Source organism: Pelodiscus sinensis, chromosome 3 (assembly GCF_049634645.1).
Source record: "Pelodiscus sinensis isolate JC-2024 chromosome 3, ASM4963464v1, whole genome shotgun sequence".
Lineage (NCBI taxonomy): Eukaryota > Metazoa > Chordata > Testudines > Trionychidae > Pelodiscus > Pelodiscus sinensis.
This window is the reverse complement of record NC_134713.1, coordinates 127924316-127946299: the sequence shown is the minus strand read 5'-3', so window position 1 is coordinate 127946299 and position 21984 is coordinate 127924316. Positions and strand designations below refer to the sequence as shown.

Genomic DNA, 21984 nt, shown 5'->3' with positions numbered 1-21984 from the left:
TGAAGATTCTACTCCCCAATCTTGTGTGAGGTTCAAACTCCAACCCTTTTCCCAGGTATGTGGAGACAAAGCGGTTTGAGGGGGAATCTACTATTAGAGCATGCAGTGAAGACTTGGTTAGTTCATTACCAACATCATGGCTCTAATCATGATATTTGTTATAGTACGAGATTACTTGAGACTGGTCATTTTAATTTTTCTCAGAGCAATGATAAAACATGAATGACTCTGAACTGAATCTTCTTTTTACTCAAGAATAAATGCAATTAATCCTGGTAATCTCAGCAAATATTGATGTTTTATAAATCAAATATGATCCCTTGTTATCTTCCTTTCCTCAAAAGTGGCACAAATCACAGGATCAGCTGCAGGTCATTCTCCATGTATTAAATACTGTAGTAACAATCATAATAATACATCATAGGTAAATGTTATGTGTCAGTTGGAAGAAGAATATTTCCTCTGGCATTTCTTCACTGACCTTTCCAGGATCAGCACTAAGAAGCAACAGCCTAATATGTTGCTAGTCATTTGAGTGGAATTTATCATGGACCCAAAAAATCCCATACTATATATTACCCCTTCTGGGATAACAACAATTCAAGGAGATTATGACATATTTCACTCTGGAAGTGCAACAGCAACCTTAGATGAAAATGCGATTACTGGGAGAGGAACAGAGTACAAGAGGACTCTTGAGATTGAAAATGTCTACTGTCTTCTCTCCAAAAAACAAAACTGCTCCCTCCCTCTCTGTTCACTTGATATTCAAGTAGTATCTGGCTCTGGAAATATTCTCCTCCCTACAACACCTCTTGCCCATTACAGAGCTCCTTTGCCACCGCTCTCTGGGATATTTCATTTGAAATCGAGCTTGCCGAGTCTCAGAGCTCATGCTCCAGACCAATTCCAATATCTATTTTTAGCCCTGCAGCACAAGCCTGATTCAACTGCTCTAGGCTCTAAGACTCACTCCCAGGGTGGTGTGCAGGACATTATGTAGACATCCCCTTAGAGTTCAATGAGTTCAATTAACACTCAAGTACATATCCTATCAATTCAACCACTTAAAAAAATCAGCTAAGGCCACTAACATCCAAACCAACCTCAATTTACATGCATTACCAATGAGAAGATGCAAATGCTCTCACACACACCTCAATATCACAAAAAAATTCCTTTCACTTTCAACCTCCAATGACCAATGAGGCTCTAATCTCAATGCCAGTTAATTTGAGAATTAAAAACTTGTAGCTCTAGTGCGAAGAAATCACCTTTTCCATCTAGCAAGCCTTCTTTGTTTCACCAGTCTAAGTCACTGGGACAAAAGCTTCCACTGGCAAAATTATCCAGTCTGCATGAGACTCAGAAGGAAGGCATGCATGGGATAAAGAGTTATTAAACAAAAGTTTAGGAGATGGACATGATGAGCACAGATAAGGAAAAAAGAGAGACAATGTCAGAGAATAGAAATATATGAATACTGTGCTATGTACAGACTTTCTTTGCATAAGCAAGAAAACTTTGACAAATATGAAGAACTTATTTCACTCTGTGATACTCGATATCACTGCAGTGGCCTAAATCAGAGATAGAATAAGGCTTTTGCAGCAGAAAAAAAAGAAAACGGACTAATTCCAATTTCATATCTGCTAGCACAGGATACTTCTTTTCTGTAAGGATAAAAATTATTATTTCAGATTCTGTTTTAGGCCAATGATGCTTTTGGATTTCCAGTCCAAATACACAAGTCATTCATGAGACATTAAGTCAATCTAAATTTCTGCAGCCAAGGTACTTATTGCACTACTGTTTTCTTCCTTCATTCCTATCTAGGAATATTATATTTATTATATAGGTTGGACCACCCTGGTCTGGTACCCTGGGGACCTGCCAGCCTTCCAGACAGCTTCTCCCTGCCACCGGCCCCTCAGCACAGGGTTCCCAGCCCAACCGTGGCAACCCTGCCACCACAATCACAGCCTCGTGTGGCAGCCCCCCTGCTGGAGTTTAGCTGTGCTGCTGGGCAGCAGCCCCTCTTGCGCTTCAGCCTCGTTGGGCAGCCCCACTGCCTCCCAACCTCACCTGGAAGCTCCGCTGGGCAGCAGCAGGGTTGCCGGGATCTTTGCCGTGCTGCTCGGCAGCCCCACTCCTGGGTTCCTGGCTCCACTGCCAGACAGCCCTGTGGTCAGGCTCCTGGCCCTATGGGGCAGCCGCACTGCCTCCCAAGTCCTGTCACGCAGCTGAGCTACTTTTCAGCAGCGGGGAAGCGGGGCTCCTAGTTGTGCTGCCGGGTAGTCCCGCTGCCGGGTTCCCAGCCCCATCACTGGGCAACCCCACTGCCTCCCGGTCTCGCTGGGCAGTTTTGCTGCCAGGAGGCAGCCCTGCTGCTGGACTCCAACCCACCGGGCAGTCTCATTGCCTCCCCACACCTCAGCCCTGCATTGTTGCCACCAGCCTTGCTACTGGGCTCCCAGTGTTGCTGCCACAGAGCAGCCCTGCTACTGGACTCCAGCCCTGATGCAAGGCTCCCAACCACCAACACTCCATGGGACTCTCTGGTCCTAGAACATCTCTGGTCCTTCCGGACCAGGGATGTTGCTGGACCAGAGTGTCCCAGTTAAGAGAAGTTCGACCTATATAAAGTTAACACATTCCCACACATCACATGCATACTTAATATCCACTGTCTACATTTCTCACAACCTATCCCGTAATTGCATCAACAGGAACAGTATATACATTTTTCAGTACATTTAGGCTGAGATTTTTTAAAAGCTCCCTAAGGATTGTGTCCATATCCTCTGGGTGGTTTTGAAAACCAAATCACCAATGCATTCCCATCTATCTGAACAGAAACACAGAAGTACTTTTAAAATGTATGATACAAAGAAGTTTCCTTACTACATATTCAGACACACTCAATATGCATCACATGGAGAATGGATAGACCAGTCTGCTTACGTAAGTCCCTGTTGTCTGGCATTAAGTATTTCTAAAATTTTGAACCAAAATCAGTATCTCAAAGAAATTAAAAAAAATCCCTGTGACCTAAATCTCTCATGTTGGTCTTATAATATCAAACAGGAATTAGAAAGCCAGTCTGCCACTGTGGGAATGCTTGTCAGACTTCATTTTCTGTACCTTTGAAGTTTTAAAGCAAAGCTGTAGAGTGCCTTGTTTTTTTAAAAAAAGCTTTAGGTGGAAACAAATTATGCTTCCATCTATAAATCACATTGTTTTGAATAAAACTGTCTTTTATATGGCAATAGTCAACTTTAAAAAAAACATAATGGGACTCTCGTTCTGCATTTTGCCCAAAATGGAATGTCTGCCTACAATTCATATACATACATGATTTATTTTGATACAGCCGAGTGACAGAAACATACTGGAACTGGCTGTGCCATATCTCTTTAATTAATTAAATTAAAAATGCTTTACCTGACCACAGATGAAGACCATCGAATCCATAAGAGTACAGGTCATCGCCAACACCATTTCCACCCCATTCTTCACCTCCCCCAGGATAGGGTGAATAGCCCTCTGTTGAAGCCCAGCCCACTCGAAAATGAGTTGCTTCTGCTGTCACAAACGGCTCCACATAGTCCACCATAAGTTCATAGTACCATTTTCTGTACTGGGCAGAGCCTTCGCTGATCCCAAGGAAGATATTGGGTCTCATGCTTAAAACAAAGGGGGGGGGAATGGATTTCCATAAAAACAGATCAGAAGAACACATTCCAGCATTTATACTTCTTTTTCTCAGTTTATGTTTGCAACTTATTGAATACGTCTCATTTCATTAAAAGTGAAGACAAAAATTAAAAGTTCTTCACAATTTCTGTAGAAAAGCTTCCCATAGAGTTCAATCAAATATTAAGTTTCAACAATTAGACCAGCACTATTGATAAAATATTTGTAATAATACTTTGCACTTTAAGTACAATTTTACTAAATCACATTGCACATCCCCAAGTTTCATACATAATAATAGCCTCTTCCCTTAACCATCAGGAAAAGTGTAGTGAGTAGATGCTATAAAATCATCTCATAGTGCAGGACAGTGACTTTATTATACTTATAAAACACACTACACAACACTTTATGTGAAGTCTCATAACTAAAGCTACAATAAATTTGTAAAATAAGTATTTATTAATTTATTCACCATTTTGTAAAATCCAGTAATTCACAAGAGTGTACCAGTCTTTAAGGCAAATTAGCAATACAGATGACAAACATGAGGTACAGAAGTACATGCATAGATTTTAAGGCCAAAAGGGACGTTTGTGATCATCTAGTCTGACTTCCTGTAGAACACAGTCTATAGAACTTCTCCCAATAATTTTGGCACCAAGTCAATTAACTTCAGTTCAAGCTATAACCTTTTTTCTAAAGGAAGGATTCCAATCTTAATTTTAAAAGACTTAAAAATCCCCCACACTGTCATCATTCACATTTTATATTTACATTTTTCCTTCCACTCAATGGTTAAGTGACATACTTACTAGGACACAGTAATTCAGAGGTAACAGATGTATTCAGGACCCAAGAATCTTCAACTGAAAGGCCAAATTCTCTCCTGCAACAGTATGCACTCAGGGCAAGAATGGTGGTGCATCAAGGAGCCATTTAGAGCTCTCTGATTCTCAAGCTACTGCAGTACTGCCCCATGATTAAGTTTAAGGCTATAGTCCTTGTTCTGATTCTTATGGACATCATTTATCAAAACCAGTTAATGCATACTCCAGTTAATGCATTGCCCTTAGAAAAATGCATAGAAGTGATTACTGTGGTGGAATTAAATAGATTTTCTCTTAATGACTACAGATATTGTCTTAGCACAAGAACTCAGATTCCTTTTTCTTTGATGATCTACATTTATACAGATAATTTTATTTTACCTGCTCACATGGTTGACAAGGCGTGTCTGTAGGAGGAGATCTCTTCCTGGTAGGAGATTGTCACATATTAGGTGTTGATTAGACCGCACAGCTACTCCATGGCATACACAGAGAGAGCACAAGACATCTAAAACCTGTAAAATAAATTAAATTCTTTTGGCTGTAATTTTCTTTTTGTATTAAAACATTAAACACCAGCACAGAAAGGAACTGTATTGATACCCCCAACCCTTTCAAAGGATACCTATTTTACAGATTAAATCATTTGGAATTTCACTTTTACAGGTAACAACATGCTTTTCTTATTCACTATAGTTCTTCTATTCTTACGAGTATCTCACCCACCTTATGGTTTCTTCCATGTTTGTCCAAAAGACAGATAATCGATTTAATATGTCCTTCCTTAATAATATTTAGAGCTTCTGGACTTTCAACCAGCACACAGTGCAAAACCTCCAGAATTCCTGAAAAAGTAAATAATAATAATAAAGAGGATGTACTGATCATACAATATCATTACCTGAATGCCCGTGCTATTGCCTAGGCAACATGTGTTAAGGTATGTGAAGCAAAAGTGACTGCTGAATGAACATATTGGGCAATAAATATAAAAAATATATCTTTGTAAAACATAAGCATTGACAAATTGTAATTCATCAACTTTAGTTTTCAAACAGCTAATTCAAACATACCAACCTCCATTCTAGTTGTTTGGACCTAGCTGTACCATTTGTCGGATTCCCCACACTGTGGCTGCTCTGGGCATCTCCTGTCTGAGGCTCTTGCTTGGAAGTAGGATTGGATCAGTCTGTGAGTGCTTACCCTGCTTTGCTCCACCCTCTCTGAACTAGAGATCCAGGGTCAGGAGTCAGGAAACAGGCTTGTTATGCTCTGCCCATCTAGTGCTCCAGCTGTGGAGCCTACTCAGGGATTTGTCCTGCTCCTCCTGTCCAGCACTCTTGCCAGAGAGCAGAATTGGGCACGAGGCTTGCAAGCCCCTGACCCCTCCTCTCCAGCTGGAGTGCCCCCCACTCTAAATCAGGGCCCACTCAAGTTTCCCATTCTGCCTGCACCACCTAGACAGACTGTAGGGAAATGATGGCCATCTTGTTTGCTTCAGGCCCACTGACAATAACTGTATGTTCATGCAACCAATAAAATTGCTACCTGCCAGTTAGCTGTTGAGTAAGGATGATAATTGATTTAGATACCGCCACTATCTTGGCATGGCAGAGATATATACTTTATACCTGTGTGGTGTATAGCTACAGTAAACTATAAAGCCAAAATAACTGTTGTTTTTTTTTAAATGTATGATGACATACTGTGAAACCGCATGATGATTCAACCTTTTATTTTGAACAAAAAAAGCTCTCACCCACGCATGTAGCAGTTCCCTCATTTACTCAAACATTTTAGGCTTCAGAGTGACTCAGAGTGACATCCCAGTAATTTTACACATGGACATAACTGCATTGAATTTTCCCTGCCACAGAGAAAGTTTTAAAATTGTTGCTTTGAACAATATACAATGAGCAAATAAAATACATATCGTTATGGACAAGTTTAGCAGAACAAGTGGATTTAGAGGAACGGTTAACTGGATATATATTTGGTAACTACTGTTCACAAGCTAAAATATCAGAGAAATCCTGGTCCCACTGAAAGTAAAGTCCCACCAACTTCAAAAGGACCAAGATTTCACGCTATGTATATTCTACATACATAACACACAGACACAGTATATAACACGCATGCACTATTCATGTATATTTCCTCCAGGATAATATTATCTGAAACATGTGACTAAAATTGCTTTCACACTAACAATGGGCCAAAGCTGGAACTTTCAGTTCTGCTCTATGCAGCAGTTGGGGCAGATTTAAGATTCCTAGCAGAGACCCAGTGTATGTCACTGTTCTGGAGGCAATATTCTCTCAGCTAGGAGCAGGGCAGGACATACAGTAGCATTTCATACTCTCTGTGTATATCACAGTTAAGCAGGGACTGAAAGCTGCTCTTGTTTAAGGAGCAAACAAATAGAGTCAGCATGAAATTGAGACACACAAAGAAGAAAGAACCACTAAATCACCTGTAGCCTCCCAATTAAATGTAATTGCCATCTCAATAAAGCAGCAGTCTTTGCCATTAAGCATAATTAGACTTAAATTGGTTCCCTACGATGGCACATTAAGACAGGATCCCATGTGTACTGTGTCCAGGCACCACTGCTTCAGGGGACCTCCAAATTTGGCAGCCACAACCATCAGGCATGCAGTTAATTGCTACTGTTGCTGCCACCAGAAGAAAAGGAGGAGTTGGAAAGGAGGTCTGAGAAGCAGTCTTGAGTTAGGAGTTACACAAAGTCAAGGGTCAGTCCTGTCATGTCATGTATCTTGGGACCTTCTGTCTCTCCCCATCGCTTGTCTCCAAGAATGCATACACTCACAGAGATGCATGCTCCATGCCATGCTCATGTTTTCCCTCTAAGGGTGTGTCTAGACTACAGAGTTTTGTCGACAAAAGTGGACTTTTGTCGACAAAACTATACCTGCGTCTACACTACCGCTAAGTTCTGTCAACATAACGTCGACAGAACTCAGCAGTTTTGTCGACGCTGGTAAACCTCATTTTACAAGGCATAACGCCTTCTGTCGACACAGTTCTGTCAACAGAAGGTGTTATTGCATGTAGGGTTGTGTCTAGACTACAGGGTTTTGTCGACAAAGCAGCTTGCTTTGTCGACAGAACTGAATGTGTCTAGATGCTCTTTGTCGACAGAAGTTTTGTTGACAGATACTGTCGACAAAACTTCTGTTGACAAAAGCCTTTAGTCTAGACGTACCCTAAGAGGGCAGTGGAAACTCCATCGCAATCATCCCCTCTCTTTTATGGAAGGAAACAGACAGTACTACTCTGCAAGACCCAGCTGCTTAGAGACATCAGGTCACTCCATGTACTAACAGGAATAAAGGGAAGAATGAAGGGGACATGCCTGCCACTACTCTTCCCAGTAGCTAAAAGAGAAAAAAATCAGTCTCAGTCTTCTCAGCAGCTTTAGGAAGAAGAAAAGCAGAAACTACCTCATCCCCATAAATCAGAACTCCTAATCCCACACTTCAGTGGCCAGATAGCCAGCTATCAATTACAGGCTGGAGAACATCTCTCACAAAACACCTGTCTTTGATGGGCCACACAACCTTGGGACCCAGCTAACCATTTACTAAACCAGATAAACCCCCTTTCCTTCATTCACTCTCTCAGCACTCATCAGACACCTCTCATACAATAGACAGGAAAGAGAAACATTCTTGTGTCAGCCCTGAATATAGGTGACAGAACCTCTGCAACACACAAACCCTTCCTTGGGAGATGCACTCAAGATCCCTCAATACCAGATACAAGCTAGAAGGCTACATGCAAGCTAAGAGCTTGATCCTGCATACTCTACTTCCAGGAGTAATGCGGGGTATACATGTGAATAGACTAATTGATTAAATAGTACAACTCCCTTGTGTGAATAACAGTTGTAAGAACATTGTATCATTATATGCAATGGTAGGGGCTTTTAACGCATATGGTTAATACTCTTAACTCTGGCTTTCATGTAGTTAATACTCTTAACTCTGGCTTTCGATTCTTAAATATCTATGCTTCTCTCAATTAATTGACCTTCTGTGCAAACCGCTGTACAATCATTTCTGTTAGTATATACAAAATTACATTGCAGAAGCATAGTTCTTAGGATGTATCAGGAAAGAGCCAATTGACATTCTTTACCATTGATGCTTCTGATGCACCTGAGTCCATTGGGCAGCAAAACCCTTCCTTTCCCCAACCACAAGATAATAAATGACTCATTGCATTTCCTGTTATCACCACCTAGTAAAGAGCACACTAGCACCAACCAGGATTTGCTGTTATCTTCTGAGACCATCTTAAATTGTGTCTCTATTTCAAAAAAAGATTCTGTAAAACTGGCTCATGGGAGCCAATGATGAATATCCCAATACTTCCTATAGTTGAGGTGCAAGCAAAAATATGTAGTTTTGAATTTTTGTCCTGCAATTTCAAAGTGGGATCTGCTCTTCAAGCTAGGTTCCTTCCTTCTTGTGCATTACCATCAACGACAAAAATTCGGCATGGTGAATGGTACCTTGAGTGACACTTACACATCCTCACCATTTTCAGTGGATTGCAGTGCTGTTGATCAGGTCTATAACTAGAACTCAATAAGTAATGTTGAAGGAAACACTGAACTGTATTCAATAGTAAAACCCATGTTTGAATACAATATTTTAAGGGCTTCTTGCCTCAAAGTGCACACAGTTCAGTGACTAATTACATTGTCAAGTGATGGGTTAACATATGCAGTGTTGCAGCCATGTTGATTCCAAGGTAAGAGAGAGAAAGGTGGGTGAAGCAATATCTTAAATTGGAGCAATTTCTGTTGGTGAGAGAGAAACTTTGATAAGCTGTTACCGCACCCACCTTACCTCTCTAACGATCACATGATGTTATTTTTGCAGGAATAAGGCCTCACTGAGTATGCAGGTTGGAAGATATGCAGTGAACATAGAAAGGGTACACAGAGAGGAAGACATGGGCCTGATTGGATCTGTAGCCTAATCTGGGTCAAACGCTTTTTGAAATTTTCCACAGTCTAGGCCCAATTTGGCCAAAGGAATATTCATACCAGTTGAGAACAGATTGGGTTTCTCAGTGGGCAGGATGGACAGCATGCAATGAATGAAGCAGAGGACTATTACTAAAGAGTAAGGATAAAAATAAACATTCTTCAACTCCCTCATACACTACGCTTTACCTGATGTGCACACAGAAGGCCTGAAACAAGTTCTACTGAAGTCTATTTTTTTCCCACTAACTTCAATGGCCTAGGATCAGACCCTCACTAAAAAGAAATTACAATATGTGAACATAAGATTGAAGATGAGAGCATGAGGGAGCAGTAGGACAGTTCTCAGCATGTAAAATCTAGAACAAGTTTCTGTCAAAACTCCAAAAGCTAACTAGCATTTGCCAGAGGAGTATAGAAAACATGCTTCTGTGACTTTATGAACATATTTTTATTATTGAGTTCCAATGTACTCATAACAGAAACACAATTTTAACATAGAAAAGAAATATTTTTGAAGTGACAAAAGATTTACTCTGATTTATTGATGTGAATTTTGTTGCTATTATGAACAGAACACTCAGATGGGGAGAAAAAGAGGGAAAAAAGCAATCTAAACCCAGGCTATTACTCCAACCCTCCAATAAGGATGGAGAGAGCAAAACAAATTGAGTACACCATGCTGACATCTATTAATGAGAAATATAAACACTTTGTCGGATGATTTCAAGAACAACAGAATATAGCCTGTTATGCTATAAGCTGTTTACGGGGACTCAAAATACTCCAAACTATCTAACAAACTAAGAACAAAAAATGGCATAAATATCTAAAGAAAACAAATCATTATAGGATTTATGTAATGGCACATCATGCAAATTAATCACTGTTTCTGAAAGTAAAACAAAAAGAAGAAAACATGAACTACAGCAGGCATGGAAAGAATTAGACGTAATTAGTAATTATTTCATGTTGCCTTAAAATAAACACATCTGCATTAACAAATTTCTCAGTGTATGAAACAAATAATGGAATAATAATATAAGTACAACTTTTCAGAATTCATTCTGATAAAGAAATTCAAAAAATGTTTTTCTAGATTCAAACGCCATTTGCCTATCCTCACTGAGCCAGGGCTACCTGTCTGTAGCAACCAATGGAACAATGACCAGTTTCAACTCATTTGCTATTGAAAGCTCAGACTTGTTCTAATCCTCCAACAAAATGTGAGCTCAGAATTGTCACTGGGAATTTTCATTAACTTCATCAAGAACGGGAAAAAATCTATACCACCACTGAAGAGGCAGCCAAGCGCACTGAATAGAGGAGAGCAAATCTTGGACACAGGCGCAACCAGTTCGTCACAGAATGGAGTTGTCGTCATTGCACTAGAACTGGGGCTTTGTGGTCCAAACTTATGCGCTGATCATTAGAGCCCTGGAACGAACAAGTCCCGAGAGAATGTGGAGTTGGTCAATGATACTCTTGGCTGATGTGGCAATTCCTGGTTTTGGACGCCATCAGGTGGCCAAGGGACCCCTACACAGAACACATCACCAGACATGGTCAATACCAGTAGGGATGATCAGGAGTATCAATTAAAAGGCACATCCAGGAAATAAATTCAAATACTTCTCCTGTTGGATTGTATTTTTCAATGGACAGCCTACCCTAAACTCTGATTTACTGAGGGACAATCTCCAGTCATTGACATATTTTCTTTCTACTGCCACCTCACTACAAAACTTTCCATGAGTGATGTGTCTGACCCTTAAGCAAAACTTTTATTTGTAGACAAGCCAAGTATGATATCCAGATGAACAGATCCTCTTTTTTTCCCCTCAACCTGTGTACTATGTACATTTTTTTAACATTAGCTTCAATAAAAATTTTAAGCCCAGAAATGTCAATGGACAGGAGTCAGTACATTAAAAAAAATCAGACTTAACTGAGACACATTTCACTGCCTCACTATAGCCTACATTTAACAGCATGAACAGTAAACAGATAATTTTCATTTCAGTATAGGTATGAGTATAACTGGGGCAATCATATTTTTTTAAGTTCCAGGCTTGTGTGATCAAATCCACAGTCTTGTTCTAACATAATATTTAGGATTTATTTCACCAGTTTTGGGGTTGTTTTTAACTGAGAGGAAAAAGCTTATGTTGAAGCAGTAAATGATGAGGAATGAGTAAGTGTTATCTCCTAGACTTCATTTCCAAATCAACCAACCACTGATTTATATATAACACCTTATCACTGAGCCCTAGGTGTCAAACATGGAGAGAAAACCCTGCAGATGTAGAAGCTGCCCCAGGAGCCATTTCCTCTCAGAGACAAATGCCCTTTGTTCCTGTATAACACATTTATATGTGCAACTTTATCACACATTGACTGAAATATTCCCATATGTTTATAGTAAAACAACTGGGACTGTCCTGCGCTCATTATAGCTGCCCAATGTTTTTGACTGCTATGAATTCGTCTAATAGAAACAATGGAAACACACAAAATGTCACACCAACTCCTCCAACTAACACAGATCAAAAACCAGGACATGTTACTTCTTATACATGGTCTTTTGAGCCACAAAAGAAACAGTGGGACGTGGTTGGTGATGTTGGCAGGATATTCTATCTTATTGGGACAACACGGAGACAAGAGGCCTGAAGGCTAGCAGATCATTTTAGTCAGGTGAAGCAATCTCTAGGGTATGAAATTTGAGACATCTAGGATAAAAATAATCATTTTTCATGTGTGTTTTTTTAAAATGATTTCTTCCTTATTTACTCAATAATGAATCTCTGCTATTCCACTGCAATCATCAGATGAAAACATAACAAATTTTCCATCATTTTCAATGTTCACTTTATGTTTTTATTCAATATGCTACTGTTTCTTTAAATTTTTAGAAGGATGTTAGTGAATATCAGCTGGAGTTTATTGTAAAATGAGACAATACACTTGCCTTAAGTTATGCACTGAAGAGACAGACTATTTCCACTCGTTTCTTCTGTGATGTCTCAGTGTGAAAGTGATCCAATCCCAAACACCTGCTTACTTGCACAAATACTCATCTTTTAATTTTGCTCTACTAAAGACTTTGAGCCCAGATCAAAAATAGGGAATAATATAATTTCCTTGTTCTGACATGGTATTTTCCTAGCGCTGGTTTAATTTTTAATCTATTTTGTAACCTAGATTTTTTTTACATGTGGGTCTGATTTTTATAAACTGTTTCCAGTTCTACATCTCTTATTCAAGATTCTGAAAAAAAGCCTTAGAAATATTAATGAATTTGGCCTGACTACACTCACAGATGACACCTAAATAAGTATTACAACAGGGAAACTTAAGCATGTGGCAGTTCACTGACTTCCCCATCACACAAAGCAAATCACTGGCAGACTAAGGGTACGTCTAGACTACATGCCTCTGTCGACAGAGGCATGTAGATTAGGCTACCAGACATAGTAAAATGAAGCAGCGATTTAAATAATCGCCGCTTCATTTAAATTTACATGGCTGCCGCGCTGAGCCGACAAACAGCTGATCAGCTGTTTGTCGGCTCAGCGCGATAGTCTGGACGCGTGGGTGTCAACATCAAAGGTATTTGTCGACCACCCAGGTATGCCTCCTGGGATGAGGTTTGTTTGTCGGCTCAGCGCGGCAGCCATATAAATTTAAATGAAGCGGCGATTATTTAAATCGCCGCTTCATTTTACTATGTCTGGTAGCCTAATCTACATGCCTCTGGCGACAGAGGCATGTAGTCTAGACGTACCCTAAAGTAAAAGCACTAGGAACCACTGTACTTCAGTCTTGCACTCTAAACACCAGTCCACATTCTGAGCAGAAACATTCTCTAAGATTAATCGCCATTCAATGGAATTTTCTAGAAGCATTATTCTGCATATACAGGATTTGTTTTAGTATATGATTTTTTTCAATTAAGAAAATCTTCAAATAAAGCAGGGACAGATTATGGAGGCTAGCTTATTAAGCAGAGTATGCCATCAGAAGCACATGACACTGGAGGCCAATGAGCTATATTTCATGCCCATTAACTATGGATGGAGTTTAAAAAAACAAAGCAAAAAAAACCCCTTAATCTATTCAGACCTAAAATGCCACAGGCAGTCTCTTCTTCTCATGTTAGAATCACACAGATCTAGTCAGTAGATGTGTTTGAATCAAAGCCTCCCCAATATAAATGGAAGTGGGTTGGCCAGCTATGGCACTGTCTGCTGTGAGATCAAAAGTAGAAACTGACCCAGGGCAAGTGACTGGTCTTTTGGGACTGGGAGCAATCTGAATATTTTGTGATTTTTGGAGCGAGTGAACATTCATCACTAAGTCTAGTTTGCCTGGGTAGCAAGATAAACTAGACTGTCTAAAGGGACTGTCTGTGACTCCATGGCAAGATTGTTTGTGATCCAGGAGTTCACATTTGCTACAGGGTTGGTGAAATCAAATTACAAATGCACCACCAGTTTGGGATGTCTGCCAATCTTTTGACAATCAATGGTCATGAAATACTTCTGACAGCATGTCAGCTGGAATTTCTGTTTTTTTCCATTTTTCTATTAGCAGTATGATCAGAAATAGTATGAATCTCCATCCCTAGAGGTTTGTAAATCCCAGCTTGACAAAGCCCTCGCTGGAATGATTTAGTTGGGATTGGTCCTGCTTTGGGCAGGGGGCTGGACTCAATGATCTTCTGAGGTCTCTTCCAGCTCTAGGATTCTATGATCAGGCAAATAATATCGCTTTTTTCCAGTCTGGCTATATCCTGGGTGAAACAAATTATGTATTTCATAAAAAGGGTGGAGTTACTGTTCTTCTGGAGAGGGTGTTGGTGGGTAAGCTCTTTTGTATACATAGTAAATTCTCTTCAGATATAATATGCTGTAGTTCATATTAGCTGGTCACTTTCCTTAGCAGAAAGCTGTGAAATCATAAAGCATGCATCTTACAGTACTGTAGGATAGAGGTACTGAAATGGGGAGGGGTAACATATTGTATTTGGGAGAGGAGGAAGAAGCTTTAGGGAAAAATCCTTACTATGCACAGTCTCAGTTGGATGTCCAGAGAGGAGCAGCTACTGGTCGGGTGCCTGATCTGAAGGCAGTACTGCCACCAGCAGCAGCAGAGAAGTAAGGGTGGCATGGTATGTTATTAACAGCCTTTTTTCTCCACTGCTGCTGGCATCAGCGCTGCCTTCAGAGCTGGGCACCCAGCCAGCAACTGCCACTCTCCTGATTGCCTTCAGAGCTGAGTGAACGGAAAGCAATGGCTGCTGGCCAGGAGCCCCAAGGAGTAGGTCAAGGCATAAAGTACTACAGACACTAAAAAGAGGGACACAATGAAATAAGCTTGAGAGCCACTGCTATAGGACACACGGATCCATGCATGCTACATCTTACATAAAGTCTGTTATTGAAAGATAATTATTTATCTGAATGGGAAATTAAATTCTTTTCAGTCTTAAATATTTTGACGACTTGTATTCTAATCAAACTCTCATATCTATTTGACTTCCCAAACTACATCCAGTAAGCAAAAGAGGATATAAATTAAATATGAGTGTTTAAAAATGACTTATGTCACCATTTAAACTAAGAAGAAAGAATCTAAATGGGTTTTCTTGGATTTGATTTTCAGCTCAAAACCCAAAGGCTAATTAGGATTCTAAGTGAGACTTAAGAATGATCTACTTTACACAGACATCTTAAATCTGAGGAGAGCTAACATTAAGGCTTCCTGACATTCTAAATAAGATATTTGTGAGTCATTGCTGAACAGAATAAGAATAAAGTAATTTAAAATATTTTAATGTTGAAAGATTTTCAAAAAGTTACTATTGCTTGTTGAGAGACAGGATCAAAATCTGTTAATTTTATTCATCTGAATAAGTTTATTGTCTTCCATGCAAGTATTCAAATAAGTAAGCAAGTGCAATTTTGTCTAAAGTGTAGGTCACTCTTAACAAGGAGACTGAAATATAGAACAGTACAAAGCCAGGATGATATTGGATCTACAAAATCTCAACACATAGCCTACGTCCAGACTACATCCCTCTGTCGGCAGAGGGATGTATATGAAGCACTTTGAAAGTGCAAATGAAGCCGGGATTTAAATATTCCGTGCTTCATTTGCGTAATCATGTAATGGAACTCTTTCAAAAAAGCGCTATTTCAAAGTTGAAACCGCAGTCTAGACGCGGTTCTTTTGAAAACGGGGCGCTTTTTCAAAAGAGACATTAAACCTCGGATCTAGACTGCAGTTTCAATTTTGAAATAGCGCTTTTTCAAAAGAGCGTCATTACATGATTATGCAAATGAACGTGGGATATTTAAATCCCCACTTCATTTGCACTTTAAAAGTGCTTCATTTACATCCCTCTGCCAACAGAGGGATGTAGTCTAGATGTAGCCATACTCTTTTTTGCCCCCACTCAAAACAAGTGGTGATCTAAAACTAGATTTTTATTCTATTTAAATTCCAAAATTTAGATGAACAATTCTGGTATTAGACTCTCTTTTCTGATAATGTTTTGCCAAGTAAGGTGTTGCGGTGTTTTAAGCGTTACTGTTATAATAACCGAACTGGCAGCCTGGGAGGATAGACAATTCTATTTTAGAAAACTTGCCTGATTTCCTGGCAGAAATGATCACAGTCCCTTGACATATCTTCAAAGTGGTTTGCTTGAAGAACAAAGAGTCCACACTCGATTATAATTGACCTCAAATAGCTTCTTCCTTCTGAAATCTCCTTTGTAATGCAATTGAGATTCAGACAGGAGTGCTAAAAATTGCCTAAGCTCAATTTGTTGAGTGAGAAAACATCAGGGAATCACTGGAAATGTACTTATTATGGTCCCAAAGGGTTTCACGCTATCATTTCATGTAGTGATGTTTATAATGGGAATATTAAATGATTACTGCCTATGGTCTTAGAAATGGCATTTTGTATCCTAACAAGTCTCCATTGAAAGGCATCACTGAAGAAATGGATATTCAACTTAGAACCACACACAACTTCAAGTCCTTATTTTCTCTAGAATACATTTTTAAAAAATGTACTCCAGGCACATCTCTTAGAAAATTTCAATTGGGAAGCTCAATTAAATTTTTCTCAGGCTAAGCCATTTCTGAAAATCACAGTTTCATAAAATGTGAAACTAGATCTAAGATGTGACAATATACCTGGGAAGGGATCTTAATTGTAGCTCTGACAATTTCTAAATGGCTAGTTTGCTTTTCAACTCTGTCAGACTGAAGGGTTCATGAAAGCAAGGATCTGAAAGTACCAGCCCAGAGGGTATCCCCAAAATAATGCCAGCAACTTCCATCTTGTATTACAACATCTTTTACACGCAAATCACCTTCCCTTCCTTATGTGAAATCACCCATGCTCTTCCAGTACAGCCAGCTCCAGTCATGTCCCTCAGCTCTTCATTGCAGCAGCCCTCTGCAGCACCATGGGGAGCTGCTTACACATGCACTAAAGCATCAATGCTGGGGAAGGCTAGACAGCAGCACACAGACCTGTTCCTTCCTTCTGAAGTAGAGTGTTCTGCATTTTCTTTATTGAATTTTATCCTATGCACAGGGCATCCTTGCTTTACATCCAATATACATTCAAAAAAAAATGGACATAGTGAAAGAACGTAAAACAGGGCTTTTTTTTTTCCCTGAAGCTGACTTCCATTTGCATGAATTGGTCTCTCCTGCCCCCCCCCCCCCCCCCCCAGAAATGCAGGGAATGGGAGGACCTAAAATGGAACAGCTCCCACAAGCATCAACGACGCTAGTTCGAAACCAACATATACCAGGGTGACTTACAGCAGTGATGCCCTGTACTTCAAATCATTTCTCCAGATCATTTTGAATATTAATCCTAACATCTAAAGAACTTGAAACCCCTTCCAGCTTGGTATTGCCCACAAATTTTGTGTGGATACTCTCTATGCCATTATTTAAATAATTGGTGAAGATATTGAACAGAACCAGAGTCAGAACTTATCCCTACAGGACCCCACTCGATATACCCTTCCAACTTTACTCTGAACCACTGATTTATACTTTCTGGGTTATCCAACCAGTTATGAAACCACCTTATAGTAGCTTCATCTAGATTGTATTTCCCTAGTTTTATGATGAGAAAGTTATGCAAAATATTATTGAATATCTTACTAAAGTCAAGATACATCACAATTTCTGCTTCCCTCCCCACCCACAAGGCTTGTTACCCTGGGAAAGAAAGCTATTAGTTTGGTTTGATGAAATTTGTTCTTGACAAATCCATGCTGACTGCTACTTACCTCATTATCTTCTAGAAGTTTGCAAACTGATTGTTCCATTATTTTGCTTCATTTTCTTTCTGGGTACTGAAGTTAAGCTAGCTGGTTTGTAATTCCTCAGGTTGGCCTTTGTTCACTTTTTATATATTAGCACTATATTTGTTCTATTACAATCTCTGAAATCTCTCCTATCTTCCATGACTTTCTGAAAATAATAGCTAATGGCTCATATCTGCTTGGTCAGCACCTTGAGTATTCTAAGGGTACGTCTAGACTACATGCCTCTGTCACCAGAGGCATGTAGATTAGGCTACCAGACATAGTAAAATGAAGCGGCGATTTAAATAATCGCCGCTTCATTTAAATTTACATGGCTATCGCGCTGAGCCGACAAACAGCTGATCAGCTGTTTGTCGGCTCAGCGCGATAGTCTGGATGTGCGGGTGTCGACATCAAAGGTATTTGTCGACCACCCAGGTAAACCTCATCCTAGGAGGCATACCTGGGTGGTCGACAAATACCTTTGATGTCGACACCCGCGTGTCCAGACTATTGCGCTGAGCCGACAAACAGCTGATCAGCTGTTTGTCGGCTCAGCACGGCAGCCATGTAAATTTAAATGAAGCAGCGATTATTTACATCGCTGCTTCATTTTACTATGTCTGGTAGCCTAATCTACATGCCTCTGGAGACAGAGGCATGTAGTCTAGACGTACCCTAAGAGTTATTCCATCAGGCCCTAGTGACTATAAGACATCTACATAATTTTCAACTTGTTTTTTCCCTATTTTAGCTTCTGATCCTATCTCATTTTCACTGGTATTCAATATAGTAGATGTTCAATTACTACTAAACCTCTTGGTGGAAACAAACATAAAAGTCATTTAGCACTTCTGCCGTTTCCACATTTTCTGTTATTACTGTCTCCCACACTGAGTAATGGCCCTATCCTGTCTTTCCTCCTGCTTCTAATGTATTTGTGGAAAGTTTTCTTATTTCCCTTTAAGTCTCTAGCTAATTTAAACTCATTGTGTGCCTTGCCCTTTCTAATTTTGTCCCTATGTTCTTGAGTTGTTTATATTCACTCTTTGTAATGTGATCTAGTTTCCACTTTTTGTAGGACTCTTTTTTGAGTTTCAGATCATTGCAGATTTTCTGGTTAATCCAAGGTAGTTTCTTGCCATACTTCCGGTCTTTCCTACACAGCAGGATAGGTTCCTCTTGTCTGCTTAGTAACGACAGGCTTTCAAAGTGACAACTCTTTCAAACTGGTTTTCCCTTTACACTTTCTTTTCATGGAATCTAAAGTCTGCCCTCTGAAATCCTTTATCTTTATTTTGCTGTTTTCCCTCTGCTACCGTAATTTAAGCAATAATTATCCAGAGAATCCCAGTTACCCAACACAACTTTTTTCTTAGCCCTAGAGAACCTTAGTCCCTCCCCAAAGTATACTGACAGCCTAGAAATCATCCAGTTATACAGGGCATCCTATTTTTATTACAGGAGTCCAAAAGTTAAAGAATCCACACCCTAGCTACAGTAACAGCAGCTCCCATCACAGTCTTTGGTGCCCTGTACAGAAAGCTCAGGTACAGGGGACAAGAAGCTCTTGGCTAAGCCAGAGGAATGAGGAGATTAACTCAAGCATAGCACAGGTGATCTGAACACCTTAGCATTTTCTTACTACTTCAGACCCCATCGGAAAACTGTGTATACATTTTGGACCAAACCAGTCCTGACAATTCCAGAATCATGACGGTATAAGCCATCTCCTTTAAGTCCCGGTGCCAGCCCTAGCATCAATATAGGGATGATTCTGTCCAAAGATTCTAGCAGCAAAACACAGAAATTCTGCTTCACAATGAAAAGTTCCATCTAAGTAAATAATTCTATATGAAACCGATGGAGTTCTTTAAATGGATTTTGGGAAATAAGGACAGTTTCTATTTACTTTTAAAAGCTGATACTAAAAGGCAGAGCAGTAGACATGATTTTAACACAGGCATCTGCTGTCTTGTACCAGGAGTACCCCGCTTTTGTGAGCTCATCATCAAAAGCACTATTAGACATCACTGAATGAGGAGACCTGCATGGTTCATGATCCCCAACTGATAACTGCACTTCCTTCACTAAAGAGAATCAGACTTCTAAACATTGGCATTTACTGATACAATATACAGTGCAATAGTGGAAGCATCCTTGTAGAACCACTCATATAATTTGTCATCACCACTTGCTGAAACATGTTACCACTTGATAAAAGTTGTGACAGCTGAATCCAGTTCCTATGGTGAGAGCAGTGCTTGCACTGACACTGACTGAATATATTCCTTTGGCATCTCAGGGAGACAGAGTAGTGGTAAGGGACAGGGTTATGTGTGTTTTCCTCATTTCAAAGCTGGGGGAAAAACAGACAAATGAGTTGCTTAGGGATATGTCTACATTCATGGCTGCTGTAGATCCTTTGAAGGCTACCAAGGCAACAAATTTAACAATTTATACCAAGTGATGAGCCATGCCTGACACAACCTGTAGTGTTAAGGAGAGCCGTTCAGGAATGGAAGTATGCTGTTTCAACCGAGTACTAAAGAAAAAGGCAGAAAAGAACAAAGATGTGCCTGTGACATGCAAAAGTTACCTCCTGCTGTGTTTTCAAATTTCCATGATTCTGATATATCTGCTAAGCATTGCGCAACATTCATGACACAAAAGAAAAAGACACCAATGCCCTGTTAGCACTTCTGCTTTAATATGTCAGCTTAGAAATATGTAGAGGAGTATGGGTGATACTTAAGAAGCTATTTATTGCTGGACAGGAGACAGCAGAGGATGGAGCAGCAGGTTAAAACTCTTATCAATCTTCTCACAAGACATTTAGAATCAATGAATAATGCAGATGAAAGGCTGCTGGTTATGCTGCTGCCAATTCATAGAACAGTGTTGCTGGCACCAAAAATAGTGGTACCGTGTATCTTATATATTACGTTAGAGCCCCCTGAAATGGCTGACACCCCTGTCCTGGGACAAATGAAATCATGTTGCCCTGTACTCCAGAGAAAAACCATGTAACAATCAAAGACACAATAACAAGGGATGGAAATATGACTCAAAGCAATCATTTAAAAAAGAAATCAAGGCACTGTTACTATTGCTGTGTTTACTCTAAACCTGGGTCACTCTTCTGCTCTTAAAGCTCCTGATTTCAATGTGTTTGATTCATGCACAATACCAGAACTGAAAAAAGTGACACACCTTGATAACAAGGGCAGTTCCCGGAATCCATAACACAACAGATTTATGAACAAATGGGCAGGGCAAACTGAAAACATGAAAATCACTGCACACTGAATGTTGTTCAGCTTCATTACCCTTCTGTTCCAATCCATGGGTCTTACACACCTCCCTCTCAGAGACAGATTGTCTAATTTCTATTGCTAATGGTCATCACCAAGAATGCTGTATTATAGGGTACGTCTAAACTACATGGCTCCGTCGACGGAGCCATGTAGATTAGTGTACTCGAAAAAGAGAAATGAAGTGGCAATTTAAATAATCCCTGCTTCATTTACATCAAAATGGCCACTGAGCTGTGCCAATCAGCTGTTTGGCAGCACAGCGCAGTAGTCTGGACGCTTCACGGTCAACAACGGAAGCCTTTGTCGACTTCCCCGGTAAACTTCATTCCATGAGGCATAACGGGGCAGTCGACAAAGGCTTCTGTTGTCAACTGCAGAGCATCCAGACTACCGCACTGTGCCACCGAACAGCTGATCGGCACAGTGCGATGGACAATTTGATGTAAATGAAGCGGCGATTATTTAAATCACCGCTTCATTTCCCTATGTCTAGAAAGCTCATCTATATGGCTCCGTCAATGGAGCCATGTCGTCTAGACATACCCATAGTGCCATGAAACTTCATCATGCCCATAATCATTGTGCAAAAATAATGACCACCACACAACATTCTCTTTTACCAGCCAGTCCTATCTCCCCACATGTGATGTCAGTCTACACCCCTGCTTCAGTCTCCACACATCAGGCTCTTTGTCCCAGGGTCCATGTTCAGCAGGAACTAGACTGTCCAACACACCCAGTTCCTCAGTTCTTCTCAGCATCCTCAATCCACTGGTT

At 40.1% G+C, this 21984-nt stretch overlaps 1 protein-coding gene across 1 annotated transcript in view; it reads right to left on the bottom strand.

The window, feature by feature from the left end:
• RYR2 (ryanodine receptor 2) overlaps positions 1-21984 on the bottom strand; it is a 648519-nt gene that overhangs the window by 305049 nt on the left and 321486 nt on the right. The window contains exons 19-21 of the mRNA XM_075924816.1: positions 5253-5371; positions 4908-5041; positions 3445-3686 (exon numbers count right to left, since the gene is read on the bottom strand). Of these exons, the coding sequence (XP_075780931.1) occupies positions 3445-3686; positions 4908-5041; positions 5253-5371 (495 nt within the window). The remainder of the gene's footprint in view (positions 1-3444; positions 3687-4907; positions 5042-5252; positions 5372-21984) is intronic.